This window comes from Haliotis rubra, unplaced genomic scaffold (genome assembly GCF_003918875.1).
Source record: "Haliotis rubra isolate DU_JTF1 unplaced genomic scaffold, ASM391887v1 Scf1, whole genome shotgun sequence".
In the NCBI taxonomy this organism is placed as follows: Eukaryota; Metazoa; Mollusca; class Gastropoda; order Lepetellida; family Haliotidae; genus Haliotis; species Haliotis rubra.
The window spans coordinates 10,214,862-10,231,865 of NW_025764891.1; the positions used below are offsets into that span (position 1 = coordinate 10,214,862).

The window sequence follows — 17,004 nt, forward strand, 5'->3', positions numbered from 1 at the left end:
ACACCATTTTGGGCCAGCATTACTGTAGACTACTGAGTGGTGCCAGCGTATGTGAGTTAAAGGTCACATGCAACGTAAAACACAACTTTGCAGGTTCTGATACCTTTCGGTATGGACTTATCGAAACAAATCGTCAAAAATGCAAATTCAACATATAAAGTTGAAAAATAACACGATGAAAAAAACACGTGAAATCGGAGTTCAAACGTTTCAATAATTTTCCCCCGACTTTTCGGGGGAAAACTGGTTTCAACAGCTGGGCTGCGCTCATAGCATGTGCGCAGTGAAATAGGTTCGCGCAGCTTGGAAGCGGGTTGTCCGGTGAATGCTCGGTGAAGGCTTTGGTGTGAGCTATTTTTCTAATGTTTTGTTGATATCTCACAGGTGCGAGCTTTTTATATGTTATGACAGTAAATTAACTGTTTATATAATTTCATTTGTCTATTTCACCACACGTTCTTCTTACCGAGTCACTTTCTCAGTTCGATACTTAAAAGCAATGTCATTATTTGAGCGTTGACAGAATTTCTAACTGTGATATAGATATGTCGTTGTCACAGACAAAACTCAATGTCTTGTTTTATTGACACCTGTGTGTCTGCCTGCCTGTCTGTTAATAACACTATTCAATACACAGCTGACTACATGCAATTTGAACTTAACACCAATCATCCTATACACCATAAACAAAATGCATTGATTTATGGCCCGAGTTCGGTCTCTGTCACATTATGTAATTACACAGACAGGCAGGTGTGATGCTTGAACACATGACATGTTATGATGTCTGTTGATTGCAAAATGTTATACACAAAAAATGAGCATGTATTTACAAAACCCAACATCTCTATATATACACACACAATGAGCTTTGAGGGCATCTGCAAATGAACCAGACGTTACACTTGAGTGCACACCCACCCGCTCTGACTGGGTTCGGTATCCCGGCTGCTTCGTTTCTTGGGAAGTAAACCCAAGTACACAATATTGCACTTTTGATTTGCGATTGTACGCTTATAATTTTGTTTATATGTTTTTTTCATAACCAGCATGTATATTATATGTCATGAATAAGTGATAACTGTGTTTTAATTGTTTGATTTTTTGGTTGCATGTGACCTTTAAGCATTGATCCCATAACATTACATCAAACACATCCGGTTATGGCTTCCTCTACTTTCAAGCATCAGTGGTTGGATTTCCTCTAATTTGCTTTCCAAGGGCTTTCAGTTAGGAAATCTAGAAAAGGCACAAGTATCTCTCGCATTAACATTTTTCATTGCATGCTAAAGCTTTATTCTTTTACATTATGAATTATAAAAAGAAACTCACCTCCAGTTCATTGACCCTGTGAGTCTTGTCTCTCAGATCATCCTTGTAGGACTGCAGATTACTCTTCTCTTCCGAAACAATCCTTTCCATCTCTGACAGAAGAATATGCATTAAAAGTAATCCTAAAAGCTTAAACCATTAGGATGACATCATACCACTGTTGCTGCAGATAATTCAAGGCAAGGAATTTAACCCTTAATATCCTCAATTGGTCAACATCTTCAACTGGAATATACATTAAGGAAGAGGTCATGCCTTGAGGATATTCTATATTCTTGGAAACAAAAATAATCAAACACATTTGAATATCTCAATACATGAAACTATTTTTGCACCACAGATATATACAGAGATTGTGTCTTCATACAAACGAACAGTCTTACCTTTGACCTTAGTTTCTCTGATTTCAATATTCTGTGTCCGGTCAATGAAACGAGCCTGTGTGTCCAGCTTGAACCTGCAAGTAAATGTCACACATGACAATCTGTCAGACACATTTGAAATAATTTCCAAATTAACACAACTGTCAACAGACATAATACATTGTCAATTTCACATATGGAAAGATACTTAGATAAAGTACTCCAAAAGGGACCTGTTGTACCCATGCTCTTCAGAAAGAAAGGAAACTACCACCCTGAGTACTTTCAACTGTGCTGCAGAAGTAAAGAGGTACATACTGTGCCATCTCGTTGTGGAGCCTCTGTGTGAACTCTGTGTTCTGTCTCTTCACCTCCATCTCCCTCCGTCGAATCTCATCCTCCTTGGCGCGGTTACGTTCCCCTTGCAGGTCCTTCTCCCTACATGGCAAATATACAGAATCGACTGTCAATACACAGACACATACAGAGTGAGTGACTTTTGTTTTACGCTGCACTCAGCAATATTTCAGCTATATGGCGGCAGTTATCCTGTTTCAGCACATTATCCCTGGTCAGATTTGTCCACACAGACATATAGAATATTATCCTTCTTCAGCATATTATCCCTGGTCAGATTTGTCCACACAGACATACAGAATGTTATCCTGTTTCAGCAGATTATCCATGGTCAGATTTTTGTCCATATATGAGGGACCGTCATAAGTTATGGCTAGAATGTTGATGAGGGACTTTTATGGAGAAGCATGTACATTATCCCTGGTCAGATTTGTCCAATAACCCCCAAAAAATTAAATAAATAAAAAAATAAAATAAAATAAAATATGTACATAGTAAGTACCCCCTCCCCTTTCCATATTTTTAAATATTATTATGTACAAAATTGCTGACCCCCCTACAAATGTGTACAAAACTGATCCCCCCTCCAACAAAATGGGTGACCCCTCCTTAAAATCATCATCATCCCCAGCCATAAATTATGAACGGTCCCTAAAGCTGAAAAAGTAAATCTCCCTCCTGGCACAACATGGAGAACTCACAAGTATCTTGCTGATGACTGATGTAATGACATCTAAAAGTGATGACACATTTGAAGAGGTTCAGGATGACCACGATTGCTTATTCAAGGTTACTTACAATCCTCCCATCACTGTATCCTTTACATATGATCATGCATCTAGATGTGACTTGACATTCTAACTCAATGCGTTTAGAAAGATTACTGTTCATCAATTTCAAATATTTGGTAGTCGATCTCTGTATACATGTTCAAGCATGTCAAAATATTACAAAACATAGCAACATATCAAAATTACAGATGTATAAAAAATTACCACTAAATCAAATGGAAGTAAGTACTCACAAAGAAAACTATTCGCTTGAAATTTACAATGACAGCAAACTGCTTACAAATCACTTGATCTCATTCATTTGGAGAGGACCTATCTTACTCCTCAGGCAACCTTGCACTTACCTGTGTGTGAGTTCTCTTTCCCTCTTGACCTCAACCTCTCTCTGCCTCATGACCTCCATCTCCTCCAGTAGAGTCTGTCTCTGGGCATAGATCTCCTTCTCCTGAATCTACAAGACAGCATCACTAGTAACATCACCAGCTCCATCACCAATGACATCATCAGTAACATCACCAATGACATCATCAGTAACATCACCAATGACATCATCAGTAACATCACCAATGACATCATCAGCAACATCACCAATGACATCATCAGCCACATCACCAATGACATCATCAGCAACATCACCACATCATCAGTAACATCACCAATGACATCATCAGTAACATCAGTAACATCACCAGCATCAAATCACATCATCAGCAACATTAATGACATCATCAGAAACATCACCAATGACATCATCAGTAACATCACCAATGACATCATCAGCAACATCACCAATGACATCATCAGTAACATTACCAGACATACTGCCAAGACCATTGCTAGAAACATCAAAAGAAACATCACCAATGACATCATCAGCAACATCACCAATGACATCATCAGTAACATTACCAGACATACTGCCAAGACCATTGCTAGAAGCATCAAAAGAAACATCACCAATGACATCATCAGCAACATCACCAATGACATCATCAGCAACATCACCAATGACATCATCAGCAACATCACCAATGACATCATCAGTAACATTACCAGACATACTGCCAAGACCATTGCTAGAAACATCAAAAGAAACATCACCAATGACATCATCAGCAACATCACCAATGACATCATCAGTAACATTACCAGACATACTGCCAAGACCATTGCTAGAAACATCAAAAGAAACATCACCAATGACATCATCAGTAACATCACCAATGACATCATCAGCAACATCAACATTATGAGACATCTGCTGAAACCATCACCAATGATCATCATCAGCAACATCACCAATGACATCATCAGTAAACATCACCAATGACATCATCAGTAACATTACTAGACATGCTAGCCAGACCATCAAAGAAACATCACCAATGACATCATCAGCAACATCACCAATGACATCATCAGCAACATCACCAATGACATCATCAGCAACATCACCAATGACATCATCAGCAACATCACCAATGACATCATCAGTAACATTACCAGACATACTGCCAAGACCATTGCCAGAAACATCAAAAGAAACATCACCAATGACATCATCAGCAACATCACCAATGACATCAGTAACATTACCAGACATACATCACATTTGACAATGACATCATCAGTAACATCACCATTACCAGACATCATCAGCAAGATCACCAATGACATCATCAGTAACATTACTAGTGACACATCGCTGCCAAGAAACATCACCAATGACATCATCAGTAACATCACCAATGACATCATCAGTAACATCACCAATGACATCATCAGCAAACATCACCAAACATCATGTAACATCACCAATGACACTACTCAGAAACATCACCAACATTACCAGAAACATCACCTGAATACATCACCAATGACCATTACCAGAAACATCACCAGACATATCTGCCATGACCATCACCAGAAACATCATCAACATCACTAATAAAATCACCTCACAAACTGCCATGACCATCACCAGAAACATCACCATTTAGATCAAACTTATTACCAAGAACACCTTACCAGACATATTGCTAGGAACATCACCAGAAACATCACCATTTAGATCAAACTTATTACCAAGAACACCTTACCAGACATATTGCTAGGAACATTGCCAGAAACATCAGAAATTGTCTACCACTTACCTCTTGTTCACGCTGAAGCCTCTCTATAGAATTCCTCTCTCTTTCCACCAAGGCATCATACTTGGACTGGTATGTCCGCTCCAGCTACAGAGAAGGAAAGAAACAAATACTTGAGCATGAGAAATAATCTTCCATTTATTCATATTGACGAAATTGATATATATGATGCACATGTCAGACTACCAACAACATAATCCCCACCAATTTTTAAATATGTAACCAAGGATCATCATGGGGATGAGTGTCAGAATTACATCCACAATCAGAACCGTGAAGATCCATGTTAGAATTTATCTTCAGTAACCCATGCTTGTCGTAAGAGGCGACTTACAGGATCAGGTGGTCAGTCTTGCTAACTTGATTGACACATGTCATCGGTTCCCAATATCAATAAATCGATGCTCATGCTGTTGATCACTGGATAACTCCGAATATTCTGATCCAGGCTCGATTATTTACAGATCACCGCCATATATAACATTTTCGAATATTGCTGAGTGCGGCAATAAAATATAGTCACCTGACCGCTGATGTCAATCAGGCGGGCAAAGGTGGGGAAAAGGAGCCGATAGGCTATTGGTGTAATTTGTAAAGCCGACGAAGTCCCACCCCCCAACCATCAAAATGGGAGGGAAAGTATGGGCGAGTCCAATATATATTCCTCAGCAACCCAAACCAGCTGCTGGTGCAGGGTGAAACAGTGACTGTAGCGAAAGTGATAATCGCTACGTACGGAAAAAACCACCACCAATGTGATACCACCACCGATAAAAATTGAGGAATTTATTAACACCTACACCATGAGAAAAGCAAACGTGTTTTCTAAGGCTCAATCGGTTAGAGAATCACGACACTGCCCACTGGTGAGAACTGTCTGGCCAAACCGAGCACGCCCCCGGTGAGTGTTTGTCCAGCTGATAGTGGCGGATGAACGTGACTCGGGTCGGCTCCAGATAGCCGCTGAGCAGATCTCCTCAATGGGCAGTGCCGCGCGATGCTTTGATGTCAGCCACTGCCCTAATCGAATGAGCCTTCAATCCTGAGGGATGGTTAATCCTTTGGAAGAGTAACTCATTACAAATGGCAGAGACAAGCCACCTAGATATGGTCTGCTTGTTCGCCGAAGACCAGCCTTGCCACCGCCATAACAACAGAACAGCTGCTTATCTTTCCTGACAGCAACTGTCCGCTTGATATAAGCCTGAGAGTCTTACGGACATCTAAGACGCGGAGCACCGAAGAGAGTAACCGGACGATGGAGGCTGAGGAAAGCTGGCGAGTTCGACAGCGCCGCTATATGAAAGGCTTCGACTATCTTGATGGGACGGTAAGAGTCTGGCAACCGAATACTGACTCTGTCTTTGTGAAAGACAGTCAGAGCAGGATCCGCTGACATCGCGATGGCTATCGCCACCAGCCTGCCAGACGTTACCGCCACAAGAAAGGCAGCCTTCCAACTTAACAGCTGGAGTGAAAGAGACGACAGATCGTGAAAAGAGGACCCGACATCCAATCAAGAACGATTGACAAGTCCCACGGGGACTAATCCGCCCGGACAGTCGGACGGATTCTGTCCACGCCTGCTAAAAGTGCTGTACTAGAGGGTGCTGCCCCAAGAGAGCACCGTCGGCAGGGGATATGGAAGGCAGAGATTGCCGCGGAGTAGCCCCGATAGTAGACGCTGCTAAACCGCTCCTAACCAAGACTGCAAGAACTCCAGTACTTCAATTACAGTTGAAGAAAAGGGATCAAGAATCCCTCTGCCGACACACCAGCGCCGCGCATAACAGGCCCATCTATCCTCATACTGAACGCTTGTCGAATCCCTCAGCAATTAAGCCAGAATTGTGTCTGCAACTGGTGCAGGAATTCCGGGCCAGCGTGGAGGCGATTCCGACAGAGGCCAGGCCACCCACTGAATCCTGGGATTCGGGTGCGGCCCGCTCTGGGATAGTAAGTCCGGTCGAAAGGGTAATAGTACAGGAGGCTGAGCCAGAAACCTGAGTAGTACCGAAACCAGCTTTGAGCCGACTCAAAGGGGTGCAAGGAGCACAAGAAGTCGAGCTGGTTGGGTGGCCAGCTTCGAGAGGACTTTGGGAATCAGGGGTAGTGGCGGAAACCCACAGAACCCTGTCCGTCCAATCGAGCTGGAAGCGCCCTGGGCGATGGTTCTCGATCCGTATCCGAGCAAAACACCGAATCTGGTTCGTCCCCCAGATGCAAACAGATCCACCTGGAACGACCTCAACAACTGGGAGATAGCCCCGAATATCCCCGATGGAGCATCCACTCGTGTGGGGCCAGGACTGACAGAGAGTGCATCTGCTCGAACGCTTGTCCGCCCCTGGGGAGATAAACAGGCATTACCCGTATGTCGAACCGGTCGCACCAGAGCAGAAACTGCCATGTCTCCTGCAGAAGAGACGGGGAAACCGTACCGCCCTGCTTCAGGATATAGGTCATTGCCGTCTGGTTGTCCATCTCGAGACGGACCACACGGCCTTGAACCTGCTCCCGAAGTCGTTTGAACACCAACCTGATTGCTCTCAATTCTAGCACATTGATGTGCAGTTGCGCCTCGCTCTGTGACCACAGGCCTGAGACCGACAGGGCGCCCAGCACGCCCCCCCACCCTGTGAATATTGTTATAAAACATAAAACTGCTCCTCGATACTTTGATTCTGGACCGAGAATCACTAACATCATCCTTACAAAAATACGTTACATCTGTAGTCAGTTGAATTATGATCTATTCCGTGCTGGTTTAAGAGATAACCCAAGTTGTTCTTGTGGAAATGTTTGTGAAAATTCTTATCATTACTTATTTGACTGTCAATTATATACAGTACAGAGAACTATCATGATGACTAATTTACGCAGTATTACAAATGTGGATATAACCTATGAGTTACTATTACATGGCAATGCAGATCTGACTGTTCACATAAATCAAAACATATTTAAAATTGTTCAAACATATATTTGTCATTCAAAACGATTTTCTTAATTGTTGCAATTGTTCCTCTTTTTCCCATATTTCTGCTCTGTTCTTCTCTGTCCATCTTGTAGAATGAATGTAAATAATACTATGTAAATACTACGGAGAGGGTGTTCTAAGTTGTATAACTTGTACCCAATCCTTTTCTCATGAATAAAATATGTTTAAAACAAACAAACAAGGGAAGCGTCTGTCTGAATTGAGAGATCTGGCGATAGGATGTCCAAAGGGAGCCCCCTGGATAAATTCCCTGCCAGTGTCCACCACCGTAAATGAGGAATTAGCCACCCTGGAGTGTGGAGAATCAACTCGTAACCCTGGGTGTGGACCCACATTTGAGCTAAAGCCTGCTGAATGGGACGCATCCTCAACCGCACTCGCCAAACGATATCCACCGTTGCCGCCATGTTGCCTAGCAACTGGAGCCAAGTCCGAGCTGAGGCCCTGGGGAACTCGAGAAATTGTAACACAACTCTCTGGACTTTGGTGACGCGGTCCGGAGACAGGGAGACTATCCCTCGCTGTCTCGAATCTCGCTCCCAAGAACACCAGATCCTGGGTGGGGAACCAGTTCTGATTTCTTGAGGTTGATAATCCAACCCAACTTGGTGAGAATACTCATCACAGAAAGTGTCGCGAACTTCGACTCAAGTGAGCTGCAGCGCATGAAGGAGCCAATCGCCTAGGTACAGGTGACAGCACCTGCCCTGTGACCTGGCTACCTGAGCTGGAATTAGCATGAGTTTGGTGAACACCGTGGCTGTGGAGATGCCAAGGGGAGTACCGAACTGATAGCACCTCCCGTCCGAAGGAAAACCTTAGGTATTTCCTGAACTTCGCGGTGCATAGGGACATGGAAGTACGCTGTCTTTGAGGTCGATTGACGTGAGCCAATCTCCCTTCTCCACAGACGAAATCACCGAACGCAGTGTTTCCATCTTGAAGGATGGTGCCTCTAACATGTCGTTCAGACCTTTGAGGTTAAGAATAGGTCTGAACCCTCCGTCCTTTTTGGTGACAAGGAAATAAGTTGAGTAAAAACCCAACATTTCTTGTCCCACAGGAACCACCTCTATGGCTGCCTTGTCCAGCAAATCGACTAGACCTCGACGCATCGAGCACTTCCGCCTTCTCTAGGGCAACCGGCACTGCAGTGCAACGGATCCCGGAGAAGGGAGGCGGGTCTCGCTTCCACTGTGGCATGTGGCCTTCCCTGAGCGTGGACAGGACCCAGGGATTGGACGTGACTTTTTCCCATTCCGGCAGGAAGAGTGAAAGTCGGCCACCCACAGGGATATGTGGCGGAGACATTGAATACCTGACTTCGCAGTAATCGACTGCTTGGTCTGGTACCAACAAGGGCTCCGGAGGAATTATAGCTGGGAAGCCGGGGCTGACTTCCCCTGCCTCTGAAAAGGCTGGTGGGGCGCCGTGGCCTTGTCCTTGCCCCTGCCTCTGCCCTTACCCCTCCGCGACTGCAAGGGCTGAGCCCATTTAACAGATTCCTTCGCCGTGGCAGAAGGATATGCGGAGGAGGCAACCGGAGGTCGCGCTTGAGACGTGTGAGGCTGTTCCAGCAAGGGCTTAGAGTCCTTGAAGGTTGAGACAGCCTCCGCGGCCTCCCAGACTACTGTAGCTGCCCCGGGGAACAGGGTAGAACCCATCCGAATGGCAGCCAGCAGAGCCTGTTGCGTGGCAGGCTTAATACCTCGCCACGGAAAGCCACAGGCTTACGGAGGCCCATCACCGCCCGACATCATTTGGCAAGCCGACGACCTGATAGAATCGCTAGCGCCAGATGTGACTGTACCTCCGCTAATTGCTTAGCCAAGGTGGAGGGAGACGAATCTTCCTCCACCCCACCCACATCCAGTAGTTGCCTCTGCAACACTGAGATGTAGGCGAAATGGATCGTCACTTTGAGGCATTGAACCGCATTGCGGTATTGCTCTTCAAAGGACCGATAGGCGGATTTAAGCGCTGTAGCGTTAGTCGTGAACGGCGGAAGCCGGCGACCTTGCTTGGCTGAAGCCAAAGAGCTACCCGACGAACCCCCCAGGGCGACGGATCCGTAAACACAATCGTCAACCACTGGGGGATTATAAAGGCAAGCCTCCCCCATGAGGTACCGATGGTCAAGTTCTGGCAAATCGAACCTGGACCTGGTACCACAGAGGAGGGGGTTGATTACCTCAGACAAGACAGAGGGTAATATACGCAGCCTTGTGTCACCCACCTTGGTGGGAGCAAAAGCCTCCCCTGGGAGGCGAAACTCCTGAGGGTCGGGTGCGCCAGTACTGACCACTACCTGGGGTAGGACAGACGCAATACGCTCACGTACCTGCCTCAGGGACGCACCGAGCGACACCAAAGGCATACCCAACTCCTCCCGACCCTATTTCTCCTCCATAGCCTCCTCGAATCGATCCTCAATGAGTGAGGTCTCTGTATCTACCAGAGAGAGCTCTGAGGGATCATCCGAGGGGACAAAGGCTCGAGCAGAGCAGAGTTACCCGGCACACCTGACCCAAGACTCGACACTGAGTCGTGGCAGCGTGACGAGGAAGAGCCCGTGCTGGGATTCCTCAATGGTAGGCAAACTGATCCCGACACCGAATGGCCCGGCAACGCTGGCGCAAGCGGTGGGACCAAATGCGAAGTAGCGGCAACTACAGGGACTGAGCCTGCAAACCCGGCACGAACTACTGAACCAGACCCAGAGCCATGGCTCGGGCTGGTAGTAGTTACTACAGCGGAGGGATGGCCAGCAACCGAGACAAGACTCGGAGCCGACACACCCCCGACAGAAACCCCCACACCAGAGCCTAAGCTATGGTAGGGAGTACTGCCCGTCATAGATCCGGAACATCCCCCCGTACCTGGCCGGACGCCAATCTCCTGACGGAGGCCAGCCATCGCATCAGACACTAGAGTGTGGACCGAATCCATCTGCTTCTGCAATAAATCAGAAAGTAATTCAATTGTTAGCTGGTTAGAAACCGGGACATGAGGGGGGGAAGGTGCCTGTGATGTGGAGGGGATGGAAGGTGAAGGAGCCGAAGGACCCGCACCCTTCGCCCGTTTAGGAGCAGCATCCCCCAAAAGAGAAGAAGCCGAAGCCTTCTTTTTCTTTGTTTTTTTATCTTTGCTATCTTTAGGAGGCTCCTGACCCCAAATGTCCCCCCCCCACCTGAAGTAAGGACGTGTAGAACATGAAATCTGCACGTCTGGACTTGATGGTGCGGGGGGAGAAAGCCTGACACATAGAACAACCTTGTTCGTCATGGGCTTCCTCCGTCAAACAACGCAAGCAAACAAGGTGCCGATCCTGAGGCGACAAACTGCCGCTACAGGTAACACACCCCTTGGGCTGCAAAAAACAGAACCACGCTATGATAATAGCAAGGACTGTATGACATAATATAATATAATATGCACACAACAACAGAACAAAATACAACGCATGGGCGATATTTTAACTGCTACAGCAAAGCTATTAAATACTAGCGCAAGGCCATAATAGCGAAGCGTAATTGCGTACATAGGTGACAAAGAGCAACATGTGTGAGCGACACGTAAACGCGTCACGAAATCACTCAAGCAAAACTTACCTAAAACCTGCAAAAAAGGAATTAAGGCAAGTATAATCCACAAAATGAAACAAGGCTACAAGGCTTTCTAAAACCAGGAGAAGGAACGGAAACGGGACCCCGCGGTCCGCCATCTTGCCTGCCACGTGGTTGGAGACAGCGAACACGCCGGTAAGGTTACAACAAATCATGAATGAAAAAAGTCATACAAGGATTCCAACTAGCGCCCGTGCGATAAAAAGGAACCATACATACAGGATTTGACTCTATCTCACTCATCGCTCTCTTATTCCCTTTTTCCTACACGGCCGACGACAGCATGAAAAGTGAGGTACGAGCTACACAGCCAGAGTTACCTGCTCTTGGCTCTAGGGGGCCCTCTACGGGGCCCTGTAGGGGTGGTCTCACCACACATAACGAGTTTTTTGTTTGGTAAAATATTTTATTGAAATATTGTTAAAACTGTCGTAGGCTTTTAAAATGAAAGAATAAACTCACTCACTCACTGTTTCCTTTAAAGGCAGTTGGCTGCCTGCAATTGTGACCACCAATACCACCAAAGTTAATTTCAGTCTGCAAAGTTTATGGTTTGGAGGCCCCTTTGTGATACTTCCCTACTCAGCCCCATTTATTTGTTTTCAATATACCTCTCTGCGCTGCTGGTCCATCTGGCGTCGACATTCTTCCTTCTCCTCAAGCCGTATCCGGGCTATCTCTGTGTCCTTCATCCTGGCAAGCTGAATAGCAACAACAACATATGCCTATGACTGAAACATCCTATGCTGGTTCAGAGACCACTTTACAGAGTATGTAAGGAGGGACTTATTCAAGTTCATGGAAGTTCTGGTTCATGGAAGCATGAGTGACTTTAACACCCCTCTCAGAGAATACCAAGAAATGGCCTTCACACATTGTTCTCACATGGACAATTCAATCTCGCCTTCAACATGTCCAGCATCCCATGCCACACACTAACCACCTCCTGTTTTCATGTATACAATCAGACAGGCCAAAAACATTTTGTAACAAGATGTATACAGCACTTGATAAACTGGATGTGAGATTAAAACAGACTGTACAACAGTCTAATTAAGATTCTTACTAATCAGTATACAAGATTAATGGGCCTCCCGCGCTCCTTGAGATTTGATCCTTTACTGTTTAAATCTTGGAACCTCCAATATCTCTTACTGTTAGCATTGGGTTAATAAGAGGAAGATTGACTTCACACAAAAAGTTCAAACACTGGTAGTTCTTACCTCCCGTTTAAGCTCAGAGTTGTATCTGTCTTCCAGCTGCCTCTGATAGGACAAGAGCCTGTCTTCCACCGCCACCACACCAGTCCGCATGTGTTCATCTCGACGAGAGGAATACAGGTCCTCTAGGCTCTGCAGCTTGTCATCTACACCAAGTAACACAGTAGTATTGAAAATAAACAGCATTAAACAATGAAACTGAACCTAGTAGAACTGAGTTATGTCCAATTAACAGATATGACATCACATATCTTGCTTACGTTGAGATCATTCGTAAACATTTTAGGCATCAAGAAGCAGAAAAGGTCCTTTTCAAAAAACATCTTATAATCCTATGAATACACAATGCCATTTAGAAAGTGGTCAAATGTAACACGTTATATTTGAGATTACACTTTCTCAGTAAATAAATGATTCTAGTACTTTTGTTGGGTTGAGTCCTATCTGAGATTCGAACCCACACCCTAAGAGTCAATCACCTAATCGCCAGCACACAAAATAAGCTGCCTAGCCACCTCAACTACTGCAGCTTCCACAACCCTCCGCAACTATCTTGGATCAGGAAGTCTTTAACAACATGTCTTAAGTATACCTATTGCCAATATATACACTAAAGCAACAAATCATAGCCTAAAAGTCAAAGAGTATCAAGAAACCAAACTGGTTGTTTGACAGATACAACCCATATGTATCACGCAGGCAAAAAGAGAGTTCATTCTCATTTTACATCAGGTCACAAATGTTTCACTCAAAGGAGAACCTTCAACATCACAGGCAGACTACCATACATACATGATGCACCTTGAACAAGAATGAATATATATTTCACTGAAGTTGACACAGTAGATGATGGAGGATCAGTTGATGATGACTTACCCAATGAAGTTAGAGGACCAACTCTGATCAGATCAGTCTGAACCCCAAACTCATGTGTAGCACCAGCGTGAAGAGCTGACATCTCATTCAGGAACTGCCACAAGAACCCTTCAAAAACAACATGCATTTGATTTCAAATGAAATATTTTTAGAAACTGAAAATACAAGGGAGTTGGGATTTTATGCCACTTTTAGCTGTTCCAGCAATAGCACAACAGGGAGACACCAAAGCTAGGCTTCAGTCATGGAAGCCATGTAGAGAGAAGAGATCCAGGCTTCAGCCTGACAAGATGGGCCACCCACCCTCCTTTGTCAGCTCAGGCATTTATACTTGTTATATGTGATTGATTATGTTTGATTACTAGGATACTAGGACATTGATCATTTAATCCTGCAAATTCAAGATTTCATGTTGAATAATACCTTTTGATGACCTTGAGTTCATGGCGGAGGTCTGCAAAAAACAAAGTTAGGACATTATTAATTACAAATAGCATATCACAGGCATGCTCGAAAGTGACATACAAGGTTTGTTTTATTAAAGGTTCTGTTAAGTTGGACATTTTGAACTGCACAAAATACAGTTAGTTTATCATGATCACCACTTGATCCAGTGTAATCATGTGAATAAGATAAGTGTATCACTGGATGAGACAGCTGCCAACGTACCAGTCTGGTGTAGAGTCTGGACTGAGGGCTGATGTGGAGCAGCTGGAGGATGTCTGGGATGCTGAACACCTGCAAGAAGAGTCCACATGAACACTATACAAGGGTCACTGACATTACTGGATGGATGGATGGATGGATTACTGGACTACTGGATGGATTACTGGATGGATGGATGGATAGATGGATGTTTAACACCACACTCAGCAATATTACAGCTACATGGTGGAGGTCTGTAAATAATCGAGTCTGGACCAGACAATCCAGTGATCAACACCATGAACATCGATCTATGCAATTGGGATATGATGACATGTGTCAAGTCAGCGAGTCTGACCACACGATCCTGTTAGTCACTTTTTACAACAAGCATGGACTATGATGTAATTTTCAAAATATCATATTCACTCAGGGCTCCAGATAAGGGCCGTATTGGCGTACGGATAAAAAATATGCACGATATGGTAGGAAAAAATGTAGAAAACGTAGCAGATACGACGCCACAACAATGGTGTACGGTCTTAGAATCATTTACAGACGTATTTCTCTAAAGTATTGTTTTATTTATTATTGGCCTGTTTACACAAGAGTAGCAATGTTGTGGTGCTTATATGAAATAGAATACAAGATTACTGGTACGCTATTAAATTCCATTCAGTACTCTAAATGTACTCTTAAGGTTTTCCAGTGCTCCTGTATTGAATAAGTAAGGAGTATATACGACTGATGTTGAAAAATTATCTGGAGCCCTGTCACTTTTACTCTTAAGAACACAATGAACATGATGAAAACCTTAGGAAACAGATACAAAAATCATTACCTTGTCTTGGGAGAGGCCACTTTCAGGCAGAAACACACTGAGAGAGTAGTCATACTGACAGGCCTTAAAATGATCAGCAACAAGACTGTTAGCTGCACGATGGATAAGAGTGCCTTCATCTGGTACATTCAGGTCCCGCAGTGAAAGCTGTCCTCGCAAGGAAGTCTGTAGCTCTGTTACAATACTGTTCCTCAACTGAGACTGTAAAATAAATTCAAAAGTAAATAATCAAGATGATATATTGAATGAATACTGAATTGGAAGCTCTTCTTGCAATTATCTACATGCTTAAGTATTGGTTTGTTTTGAGCATCTTGACGTGTGTGATTTCAAAAACTCTTCAGTGCTATCAGTAAACATTTTATCCATGAATGACTTCATTGTAATCAGCTATAATCCTCGGAGATTGACATAATGCAACTGGTCATGATGATGATGCAACTAGTCAGTTGGGTGATGATGATGATTTGTATGGAGAAGCGTGTACAATGTGAATGACTCCCCCCCCTTACAATTTATGCATAAGGTAAGTTACACCCCCCACCCTGCGTGTCATGTACAAAATTGATGACCTTCCCTAGTATATGTGTGAGGTGAGGTGAAATTGGGTTTAACGTTGCGCTTGAGAATATTACGCTCATATGACGACGTGCATGCGTGTGTATGTGCTGCTGCTTGTACTAGCCCAGACTGAAGCTGGTTTTAAAGTGCTAGTCCACTGAGATACCATGCCGCAGTGAAGCATGAATACCCCACTCAGACACATTATACTGACTCCAAGCCGACCAGTCCTTGTTGTACCCATTAATGCCGAGAGCCAGGCAGGGACCAACAAGTACCATATTTTAACGTCTTTTGTATGACCCGGTCAGGGATAGAACCCGCGACCTTCCGCTCTCCGGGCGGACGCTCTAATAGTATATGTGAATGTAGTGGCCATAAAATTCTGCATGCTGGGATTTGAACCACGGACCTTCTGATCTGAAGTGGACAGCCTCCCCAAAACAAAATGGGTGACAACCCACCACCCCCCATCTCCTCCACCCCCACATCACCCGCCTTAACATCATCATCACCCCCACCCCTCAGCCATAAATTATGAACGATCCCTTACTAGTACTACTACTACTACATCAAAAAGTCAATTAAATTGACTCAAAGTAAAGTTAACGTTATCAAATTGGATCAAAGGGACAGAATGGCAGGTTATCAAGTAAAATTATACTGCCAATGTTGGTATTATAAGTCACTAACTGCAGTGTAAAAACGTCCATATATGTGATATAAGCCATTCCATCTGGTTCGTAAACATTCTTACATAGAAAACATGTGCTGACATGTTATTCAAAATAAAACTCATGGAAAGAAACGGCAAATTACCACGTTTAATGGAAAACAAAGGATAGCATTTGACAATCTGTCATGAATTTGCAAAGATGGTTTCATGAAATCGGTTACTTCACATCAATTGCACAATTAAGACGTATAAAAATACCTTGACAGAATCAACAAGTCCACGATTCCGTAAACTGTGATATAGTCTGTTGCGAAGCTCTTCCGCTGAGAGATATTCGGTTGGTGCAGCTTCCATTGTGTTATAGATGTTTAACTTCCCTTCCACTTATGTATCCATTACACAGAGCTGATAAACACAAGAGGGTTGAGCATTTTTCGTTGAATATTTCCTTTTGTTTACATTTTACGAACATTTTTTCCGGAAGCGGCCATAGTTGAAAGTCGCGGGGTGAATCCGCAGCAAATATATTTCCCCATTATGTGTTGTCAATATTAATGGTTCTTAAA

General features: G+C 44.2%; 1 protein-coding gene across 1 annotated transcript in view; it reads right to left on the bottom strand.

Annotated features, from left to right (window-relative positions):
- The window catches only part of LOC124283728 (oral-facial-digital syndrome 1 protein-like), a 45,843-nt gene extending 28,884 nt beyond the window's left edge, over window positions 1–16,959 (bottom strand). The window contains 12 exon segments of the mRNA XM_046719784.1: window positions 1,333–1,424; window positions 1,716–1,789; window positions 2,013–2,132; window positions 3,187–3,293; window positions 4,996–5,079; window positions 12,231–12,320; window positions 12,843–12,985; window positions 13,716–13,823; window positions 14,139–14,169; window positions 14,385–14,453; window positions 15,202–15,402; window positions 16,697–16,959. Of these exon segments, the coding sequence (XP_046575740.1) occupies window positions 1,333–1,424; window positions 1,716–1,789; window positions 2,013–2,132; window positions 3,187–3,293; window positions 4,996–5,079; window positions 12,231–12,320; window positions 12,843–12,985; window positions 13,716–13,823; window positions 14,139–14,169; window positions 14,385–14,453; window positions 15,202–15,402; window positions 16,697–16,792 (1,215 nt within the window). The 5' untranslated portion in view covers window positions 16,793–16,959.
- Window positions 16,960–17,004: the final 45 nt, after the last annotated feature.